This window comes from Rhamphochromis longiceps, linkage group LG3 (genome assembly GCF_057381845.1).
Source record: "Rhamphochromis longiceps isolate RC_006_pf linkage group LG3, R_longiceps_female_GT1.1, whole genome shotgun sequence".
NCBI classification, from domain to species: Eukaryota; Metazoa; Chordata; class Actinopteri; order Cichliformes; family Cichlidae; genus Rhamphochromis; species Rhamphochromis longiceps.
In genome coordinates, this window is record NC_140559.1 from 29,339,432 (window position 1) to 29,355,023 (window position 15,592).

Below are 15,592 nucleotides of genomic sequence, written 5' to 3' on the forward strand. Positions count from 1 at the left end.
TTTAATGATACCATCAAAATTATTAGTTTAGCCTTTAGTTATAGAACATAATTCACATGCAGACATCACAATTATAGAATTTAATAAATCCAGAGCTACAAACGTAGAGAAATGTTTTTTTTAAAAACCTTAAAGTTATGAAATATTACAGTGATCTATAAATACAGTCAGGTCAGTTCAGCTCCATTAGTTTCTGTGACGCCAAAATTATCAGCTGTTAGCAGAGGAATGTTTTTAACTGTACACTTCCTCATGCCTGAGTGTGTCACGCTACATGTGGGTCTGAGTGTGAACATTAACTTGGTTATTACAACTTTATTCTTCTCTGTTCTTTCTGTTTTTAAATACGTGCTTCTGTTTTTCATCAACAAATAGGAGTCCTTGTTAAAGTGGTTCAGATCTTCACACCTGAACATTTCGCTGAGTTTTTTATACATACACCGGATCCCAAATTATTATACAAATTGTGTTTATTTAAGTTTCATAAAGATTAAATAAGTTGTTTTTCAATTAAACTCAAGGATGGAATTGTGGTGTTAGAAACAGTTGGAAGTCACGCACACAAAGAGACACACATTCTCACACACTCACTCAAACAAACACACACACACACACACATTCTCACATGCATACACACTGTGGTGGTGGTGGTGATCTTTGGATCACTGAAATCAAATCACAATGATGAAGGTTTCTGCCGGGCAAATACATCAGATTAAGAGAGCAGCTGCTAAAAGGCCATTAAAAAGCAGCAAACACATATTTTAAGTTGCAGGTGCCTCTGCAGCCCCGCAAACGTCAAGCTGTAGGATCCTCCAGAGACTTGCAGTTGTGCATAAACCTTCTATTCGGCCACCCCTAACCAATGCTCACAAGCAGAAATGGTTGCAGTGGGCCCAGAACTACATGAAGACTAATTTTCAAACAGTCCTCTTCACTGATGAGTGCCGTGCAACCCTGGATGGTCCAGATGGATGCAGTGGTGGATGCAGTGGTGGATGGTTGGTGGACGGCCATGATGTCCCAACAAGGCTGCGTCGTCAGCAGGGAGATGGTGGAGTCATGCTTTGGGCCGGAATCACGGGAAAAGTGCTGATCGGCCCCTTTAGGGTCCCTGAAAGTGTGAAAATGACCTCTGCAAAGTATGACTGACCACTTTCTTCAATGGTACAAAAAGAAAAACAGTGCTGTCCGCAACAAAATCATCTTCATGCAAAACGATGCACCATCTCAAGCTGCAAGGAATACCTCTGCATCATTGGCTGCTATCGGCACAAAAGGAGAGAAACTCATGGTGTGGCCCCCATTCTCCCCTAACCTCAATCCTATTGAGAACCTTTGGAGCATTCAAGCAAGCAAAACAGGTGGGAGGCAGTTCACATCCAAACAGCAGCTCTGGGAGGCTATTCTATTCGAAAATTATGTTGACTGTCATTTGAATCACTATTTAGGAAAATCAGAGAAAAATACCATTTGCATAATAATTCTGAATGCAGTGTAAAGACTAATAATCAGTACTGATTAGTTTTTATTTTTTGTTTATTTGTGCTTCTGATTGCATTTCCTATTGTGATTGAATGCAACATAGATCTTAACCTTTACATAAAGGACTCAACTGACTCAAATAACATCAAGTGAGCCTTTGAAAACTGTTCAAAAGGAAGAAATGTAAAAGCATTTTACAAAAAATCTGAAGACGTGGGACGTCAAAATGGAGAGAAAGGCAAGAGACCACACCTTGTCCAACTATCATTGATTAAAAGCTTAAAATGCTAAACAAGAAAACTCAGACTCAAATCCACTGATTCATCCAAAAAGAGAAAGTACAAAGTGAACTCGACAGCGACACAAAGACATGGAAAAGTTGCCAAATACTTTTCTGCACATCATGCATGATGTAAGTCACATCCCTCTTGAATTTTCTTCTGTTGTTCATGTTTTTACTGAAACATTCTGCTTCTTTATTTCATCTTGTTTCAACAATAAAACCAGTACAAATTCAGTAAAACCTGAACGTCCACTTCTCAGCAACAAACTAATTTGTCTAATGGATGTGAAGTTTCATACAGATCCATTTAAACTGTTGTTCACAGTAACAAATGTTTCAGTGTAGTTACTGATAACCAGTGTCTTAAAAAAAGAGTGATCAAAGTTTGTCCTGAAGTAAGAGCTGAACATCTGGTTCAAACATCACAGAGCAGAAACAAACAGTCAAACTGTTAAAGGAGGAGACAAAAAAAACTTACAGTTTCTTCACACAGAGACACGAACAACAAGCTCCACACCTGGACATTAAACAGGGACACACAGGTGAGCTGCTTACAGGAAGGAGGTGGGACTCCACCTGAAGCAGGACAGGTGGGAGGGGCTAAGCTCTGTGTGTGTTGATGCTGTAACATTTAAAAATATGTTGTCTGACTGCTCAGACTAAATCTAGTCAGAGTAAAGTTCGCATGCTGACGTGTGAGTACACGAAACCTTGTTGAAGCTGCAGGTGTGAACACACTAATCACAGATCGTCTCTAAAACACTGTTTACTTTGCTTGGAATATAAAAGCTTCAAATGTTCAGCATGTTTCTCTGGATTACTTAATATATTATCATGCTTTTTACAACTACACGAATGTACTATTGCTGTGTGATTTATTACTGTTACTGAAGGTCCCGTATAGTAAAGGGACCTCTGACTAATACGGCGGGGTCCCTGTCAGCTCGTAGCCAAAAAATAGCTTTACTTTGTTGTGTGGGTCAACTTTGCTTGCGAGAGACAGAGAGAGGCGTTGAAAGGCTGCTCCAACGGAACTTATTGTTTCGGAGGAAAACACGAACACGGTGTACAGTCGAGTCTTAATAGCTTACTTACAACTGGGCTCGTCAGGCACTCTTCTTGGCTGCAGTGGTTATTATTATATTTACATGCTTCCAGCTCTTATTTTTGCTCGATGACAACTCGTACTTTTCCACCGTCCTTTTTCTCCCTCCTCTTGCTCACAGACACATAACGGGTATGGCAGTCCATTCTCAATGCAGCACAGACTACACTGTCCATGATGCTACATTCTTTAGAGCTATACCTGTAGCATTCTGCCTATTCGGTCTTTAAGTGATGACGTTTCAAATTCTGCTTCTGGGCCCAAAGTAGTCTGCATTGCAAATGCAAAGACATTTTTTAAAACGTATGTCAAAGTGTAACCGACATGAAACTCCCCTGGGACAACAGATGGAGCGCTGGTGTTGTGCAGGATGTAGGATCTAGTAAAGATGCAGGAGGAGAACTGTACCGGTGAGTTAACAGCATATTACTGCGTCACACACCAAGAGACGCTGTGTGGTAAAGTCCTAAAAATGGAGCATGTAATGATCACCGTGACGCAGGCTGTACATTTTATCTGAGCTAAAAGTTTAAATCACTGTCAATTTCAGTCTTTTATGTGGGAAATAGATTCAGAGTTTGCCGACATTCCTTATCATACAGACGTCCGCTGGCTGAGTTGGGGAAAAGTTCTCAACAGAGGTTTTGAGCTCAGCAAGGAAATCTGTCTGTTCATGGACATGGCATGTATGATGCGGCGAAGGCATTTCAAGTGAAGCTGTCACAAATGCACCAGTGCAACTTGCCTCACGTTCCCTGTTGCCAAGTAATGTTGAACAAAGTCGGCGCACTTTGCTCCGCTAACATCACTGTTTTATCCCTTGTTCTTCCTGTTTTGAAAAACCGTCTTTCTCACTGAACTGCTCACTAAACTAGAATTGTATTTGCTGGAAAGTGACAGAAATATAATCTCATAATAATTATTACAAGAGCAGGTTGGGATGCATAATTGATAACAGGAAAATACACTGCTCGGTTACGTCAAATCATCATCAATGAATGTGGTAAAACAGCATCTACAGCTTTATCATTTGAGATGAATTTTTCCACACGTCCACTCTTACCTGTTTCTCTTGGCTCTCTTCCTCTTTGTCCTCCTCTCTCAATCCTTGTTAAATCTTACAGTGAATAAAAGACATGAACTGATCCACATCTGTTTATAACAATATTCAAACCCAGTCTGCAGCTGGACACTCACAGGTAACATCATTTTGACTTGCTGTCACCTTGATCTGCAGCTATACCGGAAAAAAACACTGAAGCCCAATTCCATCAGAATAGGAAGAGAAATCTTTAACAAACTAAAATAATAAATTGCATCATCTCCTCAGCTGGCGACTCGCAATATACCAGCAGACTAGTGGATCAATAGGTTCAAGTTAGCTATTCATTTCTAGTGGTTTTAAAATACACCATCTACTAGTTTTATACATGATTTAGAGAACAAATACAAATAAGCAGACACTTTATAAGTCACAGCAACGTCCCCGCACTATCAGAACAGTTTGAACTTTTGCTAAATTTCAGTTAAAGTGTGTTTTAAATTGGTGTCACTAATCTTCTTTCTGCCGTAACAACTAAAGTCTTATTAGTCAATCAATGACTGAATGATTGTTTTTGACTACATCTTTTCTATTAAAAATAATGTTTGAGTTGTACAAGTTATTCTACAAATATTTAACTTAAATATAATATCTATGTTAAAGGATTCCTAGATCACCATATGACATGTAACGTTTACCTACAGTTGAAGTAGGTAAACGTTCCATGTTAAATTTAAATCAGGTATTTTTATCTCATAACAATGAGATATGGTGTAAGCTGTTGCTAACATATCAAAATGTCGTGTCGGAAACACTCTGGACTCGTCCGGGATTTGAACCCGGGCCCGCTTACACCCAAAGAGCTCGCAGATGTTTGGTTACTTTGTCACTATGCTGACTAACTGTCTTTGATTTGTTGGAAACGGTGATATTTAGCACAAAATCCAACAGGCTTTATATCAGAAAGCTAATCTTTCACATACACCGTAATAATGAAATCACCGTCCTCCACTGCTTTATGTTGGCAGGTTCTAAGTAGAGAGAGTCTGACTAGACGTTGTTACTGGGAAGTGGAGTCGAGAGGGAGAGGGGTTAAAGTTGCAGTCACATACGAGAATGAAGAACATCAGTGTAGATTTGAAATGAATGCTAGAGGTGAAACACACCGTGGTGTAATAATCATTTATTACACACGGGCAATTCAGGATGTAATATAGATTCTAACTTGAAAGTTCCTCTTCGTAAGGTTAAGATTAGTGGTATAGGTTGTATCACAGAGTCTCCCGGCCTCCCCTTCCTACCTTGTACTCATACATGAGTAGTAATATGTATGTGCTTTTATCACCCCCCCGCCACCACCACCCACCAGCTCTTTTGCACTATTGTATTGTAGAGATGCTATATGCTCCTCAGCCCCCGAGCTTTACAGGGTTTAGGCTGATCGTTTATTTTTCTCAGTGTATGTAATGACAGGGAAAGTCTTATAGCTACCAGAGGGGTTGAAAACAGGAGGTTAAATCCTTACCCTCCAAAACTTCGAAGAGCGCACGACATGGTTTAAAGACTCCCCTTTTTATACAGGGGAGCAACTGGAGTGGTTTGCACTGTCTGTTTAGCCAGGTTGATGACGCCATCAAGAGGGACAGACACAACACTGCATACGAGGGTATTAGAAAACGCCTTGTTTTTGACAATTTAGTGTCAAAAACAAGGTGTTTTCTAATATTCCTATAGAGGATGCAGCGCAACTGTGGGACCTCGCAGAGGGTCTGCTAATCCAGACCCTGCCGACTCCTTCCCCCACTCCACAAGGCTGCACTGCAGACCCAACTGGATCAGACCTGTCAGAGGAAACAGTAATCAACATTAAACTCGCAACCCTCCACCTGCTGGAGATTGTGCTGAATGAGTATCAACAAGAGATAACGGGGATGTCCAAAACCATGGGCTGCATCTTCCTGAAGATGCATTTGTAGGCCGATTACATCACAGCCAGGTGACGAAGGCTGTCCAAAACTGTAGACTCCTCCAAATGCAGCTGACAAATGTGTCCTTTATTCAAATGCATCTGAGAACAGGTGAGTCTTCAACCTGGATTTAAATAAACTGAGTGTTTTAGCTGATCTGAGGATTTCTGGGAGTTTGTTCCAGATATATGGAGCATAAAAGCTGAATGCAGCTTCTCCATGTCTGGTTTTGACTCTGGGAACTGATTAAAAAACCGGATCCAGATGACCTGAGGGATCTGGAAGGTTCATACTGGGTCAGGAGGTCACTGATGTATTTTGATCCTAAACCATTCAGAGCTTTATAAGATAAGATACCTTTATTAGTCCCACAAGGGGAAATTTCAGAACTTTAAAGTCTATCCTCTGACGAACAGGCAGCCAGTGTAAAGACCTCAGAGCTGGACTGATGTGGTCCACTTTTTTGGACTCGAGCAGCAGAGTTCTGAATGAATATTGGGTGTGGGGGGAGATTACCATTTTATGACTAAGGATGTTGTTAGAAACAGTTGGAAGTCACGCACACAAAGAGACACACACACACACACACACACACACACACACACACACACACACACACACACACACACACACACACACACACACATTCTCACATGCATACACACTCACACACACACATTCTCACATGCATACACATGTTTACACATACACACTCATAGTGCCTTGTCTTAGAACCATTTGGGTGGGAGGTGCTTTTGCTGTGATGTGTATTGTGTGAACTGTTTTGGGAGATTTGAGATCGGCCTGTAGTTGTTCATTTGTGTCATGTCAAGATTGTCCTTTTTCAGTATAGGTTTAATTACAGTTTTTAGTTGTTCTAAAAACACACCTGACATTAAAGAAATGTTGAAGATCTGTAACAGGTCTGATTCCAAAGTCTTTGAGACCTTTTTGGAAAAAACTTGTTGGCAGGACATTTAAACAGCAAGAGGAGGAGTTCAGTTGACCAAAGATCTCCTCCAGGTCTTTGCTGTTAATAGGTTGAAACTGTTTCATGGTGTTTAAACAGTTTTTTGGTGGACACAGTACATATCCTGGATCTGCTGTTGATGTACCAATTGCTTGTCTAATTTTTTGGATTTTTTCAGTGAAGAATTTGGCAAAGTCATTGCAGGCCATGGTCGAATGAAGTTCAGCTGCCACTGACACAGGAGGGTTTGTTAGCCTGTCAACTGTAGAAAATAAGACCCGAGCATTATGGCTGTTTTTAGTGATGATGTCAGAGAAGTAGGACCTCCTTGCACTCCTCAGTTGTAAATTATAATTGTGAAGTTTCTCTTTATAAATGTCATAATGAACCTGGAGGTTTGTTTTTCTCCATCTGCGCTCAGCTTTCCTACACTCTCTTTTTTCATTTTTCACCAGTGTGGAGTTTCTCCATGGAGACTTTTTCCTTCCAGAGATAACCTTCACCTTAATGGGAGCAATAGTGTCCATTACATTTAACATGTTAGCATTGAAGCTATTGACGAGCTCATTGACTGACCCTCTGGACAGGTCAGAGGTTAATGGGAAGACCTGGTTAAAAATCTCACTACCGTTTTCAGTTATACACCGTTTTGTGATCACTGCTGTTGATATATTTGTGTGGGCTGAAATTTTACTTTCAAAGAAAACACAGTACTGATCAGACACGCCCACATCAGACACAGTAACCTTTCAAATGCTCAGGCCCTTGGAGATCAGTAGGTCAAGAGTACGGATGGGTACCGGTATCCGGTGCCATGATGGCACCGGTTCTGACATAAACGGTAGTAACCAGACCGAAAAGCAGCGCACATTTCAGTGCTTTATTTCGGTGCTTTTTTTCCCTGAGATGTCATACACTTTGGATTCTAGCCAATCAGTTTACCTTTGCAAGCGTAGTAAGCAGGCCCAGGTACGTAAGTTCTTTTAGAGCAGAGCTACAGATTAAAAATGCCCAAGGCAAAGCGGTCAAGAGTCTGGCTGTACTTCACAGTAAAAGATGTAAACATATCAGATTGTAGCGGGAAAATGATTCTGTGAACCTTTCTGCAGATCTTTAGGAGTGCTCATCATTACATTGCATACTTCTCATTGCTCCTGTTCACTGTATTATTCCATTCTGTTCTATTCTGGTACATTGTATTAATGCATTACAGCACATACTGTTCAATTAGCAGCACTTCAGTTTTAAAATTAATAGCATAGAGTATGCAACATCATGTCAACTACATCATTAACAGATAATATTTTAAATTCTCAGTATCTCTCTTACACATGCAAACTCACACACACAAAAGCTATGTCCCAATTCATAGGCCGCACATTTTGGAAGACCCGGCCTTCGTGGTCTGCGTGGGCCGGCTCCTTCGAAGACCGAGAAGGCCTTCTGGTTGCATACTCTATGCTGATGCAAGCTCAGCAGCCTGTAACAAGTGCTTTAAGGTGATACTTAATACTCTGCCCCATTCATGAGAATATCATCAGGTAAACCAGAGACAGGCTCTAATGTTTTATTCTCCATAGCAATAATACTGACAATTAATTCGCGACTGTTACTCTTGAACATTGGTGAAAGCAAGAATGTCTGCCAAACTTATGCTAACGATTAAAACCACCTAAAGCTGCAAATAACACAGTAATATCAGCACTAAAGAAAAAGTCTAATCAATCATCAAAGAAACCAAAAAAGTGGCAGCAGTGTTTTTACATTACTTACCATTTGCAGTGGAAGAATACACTGACGGAATAAAACATGGGAGCCTTGTTTTCCTTACATGGCTAAACAAACACAAGATGAAGTCCCACCCAAATAAAGTCAGTCATTAACTAGACAACAAAAGTTTAACTAACAGGTGATGGTATGGTATGCAAAGAAGAAAAGCGCAACTGCAAGATCAGTAACAATGATTACAGAGAAAAAAAACTGTAGACTAAAACACACATTTATCCAGTTTTCTGTCAATGACTTCTGTCTATTTAAGTTTAATGAACTCGGCAGAGACGCCATCAGATTCACAAAGCCAAAGTCCAGCATAGAGCGGCTGAGTGAATGTGGTCTGGACTCTGTGGAGGAGAGTCATGGTTTCAGAGACGCTGTAGAAAGACAGAATACCTGCTCTGTGATCCAGGTACACTCCTACTCTGGAGGACCGAGGACCTGAGAGGACAGTTTGGATTTTGTTGTACCAAAATTCATATTTGTTGATATAACACTTCAGTGACCACGATTTTTGATTGAATCCAAAAAAACACAAGTCTGATTTTCCTACTCTTCGGATATTCTTGTATGTGACTGCTACTTCAACTCCTTTTCCTCTCCACTCCACCTCCCAGTAATAACGTCCAGTCAGACTCTCTTTACTCAGGATCTGAAGCCATCCAGTAAATCTGTCTGGATGATCAGAATAGGATTGTTCTTCTTTGGTATACATAGCTTTTCTGTTCCCCTCAGATAATAACAGATGTGTGTTTGCTGTGTTTGGATCCAGTGTGATTTCTTGTGAATATTTTAAGAATCCAGCTCTGGTCTTTGGCTCTGCTGGTGACAGTAAAACATCCACTTCAGTGACTGTCAGTGAGATGTTTGTCCATTCCTCTCTCAGAATGTCCTGTAGTTTATCTCTGGTCTCTGACACAGCTGCTGTCACATCCTCAAAGTAGCTCAGAGGACGAATATTGATGCTGGATGAGTGTGTAGACTCACTGAGTGCTGACAGTGAGGGGTAGTTGTGTAGAAACTGGTTGTGATCCTCTGTGTGTGAGAGCTGCTCCAGCTCGCCGTCTTTCCTCTTCAGCTCAGCGATCTCCTGCTCCAGCTTCTCCTGAAGCTCTTTGACTCGACTCACTTCAGTTTCCTGCTGGGATCTGACCTGCTGCTTCACATCAGAGCTTCTTTTCTGGAGGAGACGGATCAGCTCAGTGAACATCTTCTCACTGTCCTCCACTGCTTTATCAGCAGAGCCATTGATGGCCTCCACCTCCTGTTGAAGCAGCTTCACATCTTTCTCTCGCTCCTGGATTCTCTGCTGGATGTTTAGTCGTCTCACCTCGAGCTCCTTCTGCTTCTCAGTCCTTTCTGCTGCAGCTGGGACTGTTTCATGGCCTTTATGTTCATCCATTGTGCAGAGATAACAGATACTCTGCTGATCAGTACGACAGAAAATCTTCATCACCTCATCATGACGAGAGCAGATGTTGTCCTGGAGCTTCTTGGAGGGGGCCACCAGCTTGTGTTTCTTTAACGGAGCTGCATCATAGTGAGGTTGGAGGTGTTTCTCACAGTAAGAGGCTGGACAAGATAAACAGGACTTGATGGCTTTCAGCTTCCTCCCAGTGCAGACATCACAGGCCACATCTTCAGGTCCAGCATAGCAGAGATCAGCTGGAGCAGCTTGGAGTCCAGTCTTCTTCAGCTGCTCCACTAAAGCTGCTAACATGGTGCTTTTTTCTAGGACAGGCCTCGGTGTGAAAGTCTTCCTGCACTGAGGGCAGCTGTGGATTCCCTTCCTGTCCTCTTCATCAAAGTGAGATTTAATACAGTTCCTGCAGTAGCTGTGTCCACAGGTTGTAGTCACCGGATCCTTCAGTAGATCCAAACAGATCGAACAACAAAAGGTTTCTCGATCCAGCTGAACTCCTTTTTCTGCCATTTCTCTGTGCCAGTAACAGTGACGGTTTCAGTTTCTGTTTTGTAGAAATGAAACTAGCCTGAGGTCTGAACTTAATGTGTGTCTGCAGTGAATGGAGCCTGTCAGCCCTTAGATATATATCTATATACGTAAGAGGAGAGAATGAGGAAATGCATGCACAAAGAGTAGTTTCTATGTTTAGAAGAGGAAGGAGTGGTCAGGTTGTGAGTGATTCCAGGAATAGGAGCCCTTTAAAGTAGACACTGTGTTTTATACCCTTTTCTGTACAGAGCATAATTAACAGAGTTTTTGTGTGTGTGTGTGTGTGTGTGTGGGGGGGGGGGGGGGGGTCAATTTTTCTTGGAGTCTCTCTTTTGAAACAACTCCTTTTTCATTTTTACATTTTTTTTGTTTTGTTTTGTAATCAGCTGTGTTTCAAATGATTTTTGGACATTTTTCTTCTGAAATTTTTTTTTCAAAGTCAAAAAATGGAGTTAACAGTCTATCAAATGATCAAAGGATTCAAACATCAATAAACATATAAGTAAGACATAAAAATCAATACAGAGATTTGCTTTATGAAAAAAGCAATGAAAATAAATTTTTTATTATATTACTGATAATGAGTGAGGCAGTGAAACAGAGAAACAAAAACATCACCTTATTGGACACTTTGTCATGATCCCTGGTTTTAAACTGAGTTGCTGAATTTCAGTTTCTTTTGTCACAGTGTTTTTAGTTTCTGATTAATGTTCAGATAGATTTCTGATTCCTGTTTTGATTGTGTTGTCATTCCAGTCTTGAATTTAAATCCTTGTTGTGTTTGACTTGTACACTCTAAGAAATGATACACTGATGTTGCTAGCATTATGTAAACGTTTTATGTTAAAATTAATGTCACCAATTGATTTTTAACTCTAAACACAAGGATATTGTTTTGATTTTAATTAATAACACAATATTTCAATACAACAAAATGCAGTACATTAAATCCAATGTAAAAAGTTCATTTAAAATGAACAGCACTTTAATTTGAAGAGGATTGTCCTAACAGGCTCTCCGTACTTCTCAGTTTGCACATGTGCAGTGTGGAAGTTTGAACAACCGCCATTTTCAACCGAAACTTGCATCATGTTGATGCAATCAGCATGGATAAAATCCATTGGCATTTGAGGATTATTTGGTAAGTACAACCATTTAAGGATGACAAATTTGGTTAATGTGTACTAAATGATAAACATCCGACATTTTCGGGAGTACTTCTGTATGTTTTATTTTAAAACAAATGATGTCTGGTAATTTTTTTTTTTAGCATTCTAGCTTGTATGCCTCTCACAGGTGTTAGTAGTCAGGCATTTAACAAATATTATTGGGCCCACTTCGGTGTAATTTCCCAAAATTTTTTACGATTCATGTTAAGCTGCAACTTGCCTACTAAGAACTGCAGCTTTAAAATTACTCCCAACATCTACCGCGCATGCTCCCTGGTGTCAGTAATGACCACCAGGAGCGCCAGCGATCCTATCCGTTTGAAGAATGAAATATATGTATAGTGTATTTTAGAAACATGCATCAAATAAGTTGCTACATTGTTTGAAGGAATTCTACCCCGTGTTGATATCTGGTTTAGTGTTAATATCAGTGATTAAAGTGTAAGACATGCATTTATCTTGTGTCATTAAAATGCAGCATTATGTGTAATACAGCTATATGTAATGCATTTAACTCCTTGTATCAGTTCCATTGATTATCAAAGTGACAATTTGTGTGTTCCCCCTTCATTTTATGTTGGTCAGCTAGTTCTGTCTGTCAGTAGATGCAACAAAAGTGGCTCAGATGTGATTGTGGTTACTGTTATCTTTAATTGTAACTCTTGTTATCGTAATAACTACCAGAAAATATTGTGATAGGATTTTGAATCCATATTGCCGAGTTCTAATCTTCTATTTCATTTTAACATTTTTAGGGGTACAATTAATAATTATATTGTTGAACAGTCTAGAATTGATTAAAGCAAAAGTGAAAGCTTTCATGTATTGTCAAAAATGAAAAGCTTCTAGTTTTGTGTTCATATATTTGTTGATCTGACTCAGAAGAGTCAGTGCCTAACCAATCATTAACCTCACTGAATGTCACTAATGTGAGTTGTCAAACATTGTTTAATTACTCATCGCTAATCAGTCATCTGTTAATATTTTTGACTTTGGTTTGGGAAGAGGTGGAAAAGAACCAAAATCTTGTCTCACATTGAGTTCTTATCCCCACCAGAATATCAGCATTGATGTTCGACGGGAATGCGTTCTAAAAACTATCTGTGTCTACTTAAATAAAAAGCCAGATGACCTGTTCAAGGAATTCTTGGTAAGTTAGAAAAGGGGAAAGATCAGTTTGTTTGTTTGTTTGTTTTTTAATTTGGGATAGTAAATTGAAGGTGGGCTCATTTGTTCATATGTATCTATATGCAATTAGCTTTTCCCCCCACCTTGTTTTCATTTTAAGGATATGGATCTTAGTGCAAGAAGAGAAACGGAGCAGCTGACTTTAGGAGTCTGTGTTGTCAGACATGAAGGAGCAGACTCTGCAGATACACCTGAGGACATTGGTGTCATCATAGAAGGATACACTGTGCTGAAAGCTCTTAGTGATGTGGCAAAGGGGTGTGCCCTCCTGCTTGGACTAATCTACAGTCTAAATCTGAGGTACCCAAAGCACCTGAAATACATATTTGAATTTCTTCAGAAGGTGCTGATGGAGTTGGATGGGAACAACCTATCCATGAAGGTGCAAGTTCTGAAAAACAAACTGCTTGAGTGAAGCCGCCTGCACTGAACTATAGAGGACACTGAACTGGTTACAAGATTCTCAAACCCATCTCCTTGCACTTTATAAACGGTTCAGTTTGAATTCCGCAAGAACTTCTGCAAGGCCTCTTACCTTTTGGCATGCTTTGTTCATGTTGAACTTTTACCACCATCCAGCTACATTGAACAAGACTGCTCCTAAGTTTGGACTTCATTTTAAGTTTTGAAAAACTGAAAGTTTTTTTAAATATGGACAAAAATGCCACTAAAAATCATTTCTACTTGTTGTTTATAGGACTGAATTGTGAGTTTTCCATTGTACCCAAAGCAAGTTTAAATTAAGTCATGTTAAAAATGTTGGAATCACAACACTTTCCAGTTTTAATAACTTGATTTTTACATTCTGTATTATGTCTTCCTGAACTTAATATGCACTTGCATATATGTGAAGATATTTTTGTTTAGGAAAAAGGCATTGATCTAGAATTTTGAACAGCTCAAAGTTTGCTTCAGCACATTTTACACCAAGTGTTATTAAAGTTGGGTTAACTGAATAAAATTGTGTTTGATTTATTCAATTTACTTTAAATAGAGTAAGTAATTTAATCCTATAGTTTCATTAGAGCTCGTTTAGGGTTAGTCAATTTATCAGATGTACTTAAAATTTGTTGTTCAAATTAAATGCGTCATACATTTTAGATTTCACTAACCCAGTTGTGTGGAACCGGTTGACATAACTGGGTGGAGTAAATGCAACATCTTATTTTATAGAGTAGGTAGGGCTTGTTTTGGTTGAGTAGATTTTATTTAGTGTTGTCAATTTAAGTCAACATGTTAGTTAGATCAACATTATGATATTTAGTTAATACAACACCATTCTTGTGATTTTCATTTAATTAGCCAAAACTTGACAGATGTACTTAAAATTTGTTGTTCAAATTAAGTGTATCATACATTTTATATTTCACTAACCCAGTTATGTGGAACCGGTTGACATAACTGGGTGGAGTAAATGCAACATTTTATTTCTTGAGTTCTTGCAGTAGCTGTGTCCACAGGCTGTAGTCACCGGATCCTTCAGTAGATCCAAACAGATGGAACAAGAGAAGGTTTCTTGGTCCAGCTGAACTGTTTTATGTGCCATTTTTCCTGTCAGTGTCAGTGACTGTGTGAGTTTCTTTTGTTTTGGTGAAACTAGTTTGATCTCTGGTCTAAACATGCATTTCTGTAGTGAATGATGCCCATCAGCTCAGAAACATGACCACATGTTGGTTTCACACATCTTTAACCTGTATATCCAAACAAGGGAGCACAAACAACAGTAGGTCAACATCAAGTTTTTATTGAACATTATGAATGAGCAAGGTACCACAACGCTACATTGCAAACTAAGCTAGACATGCAAATGACAATGATTAGAACTTCTGGACCCTAAGACCTGTTTGTTTATGCAAAAAAAAAGTGTTTAACAAGAATTTTGTAGCTCTGAAAACGCCACGTCCAGATGAACAGAATCAACTTTTTGCGATTTACTTACCTGGATTGAGCATGCATCAAGATAAGAATCATATTGGTTGGAAACATGGAACTTATTTATTTTATTCTAGTTAATTTTATATTATTATTATAATTAGTAGTAGTAGTAGTAGAGTAATATTTAATGTCAATTTAAACTAAACTAACACTTAAAATATATTTTTAAATTTATCTTGTGACTTCTTGTAGATCCCATCTGCAGTACATTCAAGGTCCACCAGATGGCTCTAGGTCACACTTTTAAAATCACAGCGTTTCTTATAAATTCACTCAGCATTAAGGAAATAAAATCTGATGCAGCATCAGGGTGATATAAAATTCAATATACAAGTACTATGTTGTGTATGATTTTTCTTCAGTGCTTTCAATTTTAGTACTTTGGTCCTAAAATGTTTGGACAATGTCAGTTTTTAAGGATTTGCTCACTTTTTTCACCACTTTGACAAAACAATCATTAAATTATTCTTTTAAAAATAATACTACTACATGAGAGCACAGGGTTGCACGTCACCCTGAAAACCATTCCCAACACCTTTTTCCTTCTTTATTTATTTCTGATCAAATGTTATGATTTCCCAAGGAGATTTCCTAATAACGGTGACAGTTCATATGTACCTTACATACATGTTAGGTACATATGAACTGTCACCATGTCTGTCCTTACTTGTCGTCCCCTGTACGCTAGAAGTGCTGAAGTCTCTGAAGAGCTGCACTGGTT

General features: G+C 39.2%; 1 protein-coding gene and 1 long non-coding RNA gene across 2 annotated transcripts; one reads left to right on the forward strand and one right to left on the reverse strand.

Moving 5' to 3' along the window:
• Window positions 1-8,866: 8,866 nt before the first annotated feature.
• On the reverse strand, window positions 8,867-10,731 carry LOC146673882 (tripartite motif-containing protein 16-like). The gene has a single exon (XM_085393078.1). It carries the CDS (start codon window positions 10,556-10,558, stop codon window positions 8,882-8,884), a length of 1,677 nt encoding a protein of 558 aa, XP_085249204.1. The 5' UTR covers window positions 10,559-10,731; the 3' UTR covers window positions 8,867-8,881.
• An 896-nt stretch (window positions 10,732-11,627) lies between these two features.
• On the forward strand, window positions 11,628-14,106 carry LOC146673883 (uncharacterized). Its single transcript, XR_014909059.1, has 3 exons — window positions 11,628-11,720; window positions 12,806-12,898; window positions 13,037-14,106. It is a non-coding gene; the product is annotated as an uncharacterized LOC146673883 (long non-coding RNA).
• The last annotated feature ends 1,486 nt before the right edge of the window (window positions 14,107-15,592 follow it).

What these genes read in the sequence shown, in the direction of transcription:
- LOC146673882 (XM_085393078.1), bottom strand. Translation starts at nt 10,558, where the DNA reads ATGGCAGAAAAAGGAGTTCAGCTGGATCGAGAAACCTTTTGTTGTTCG.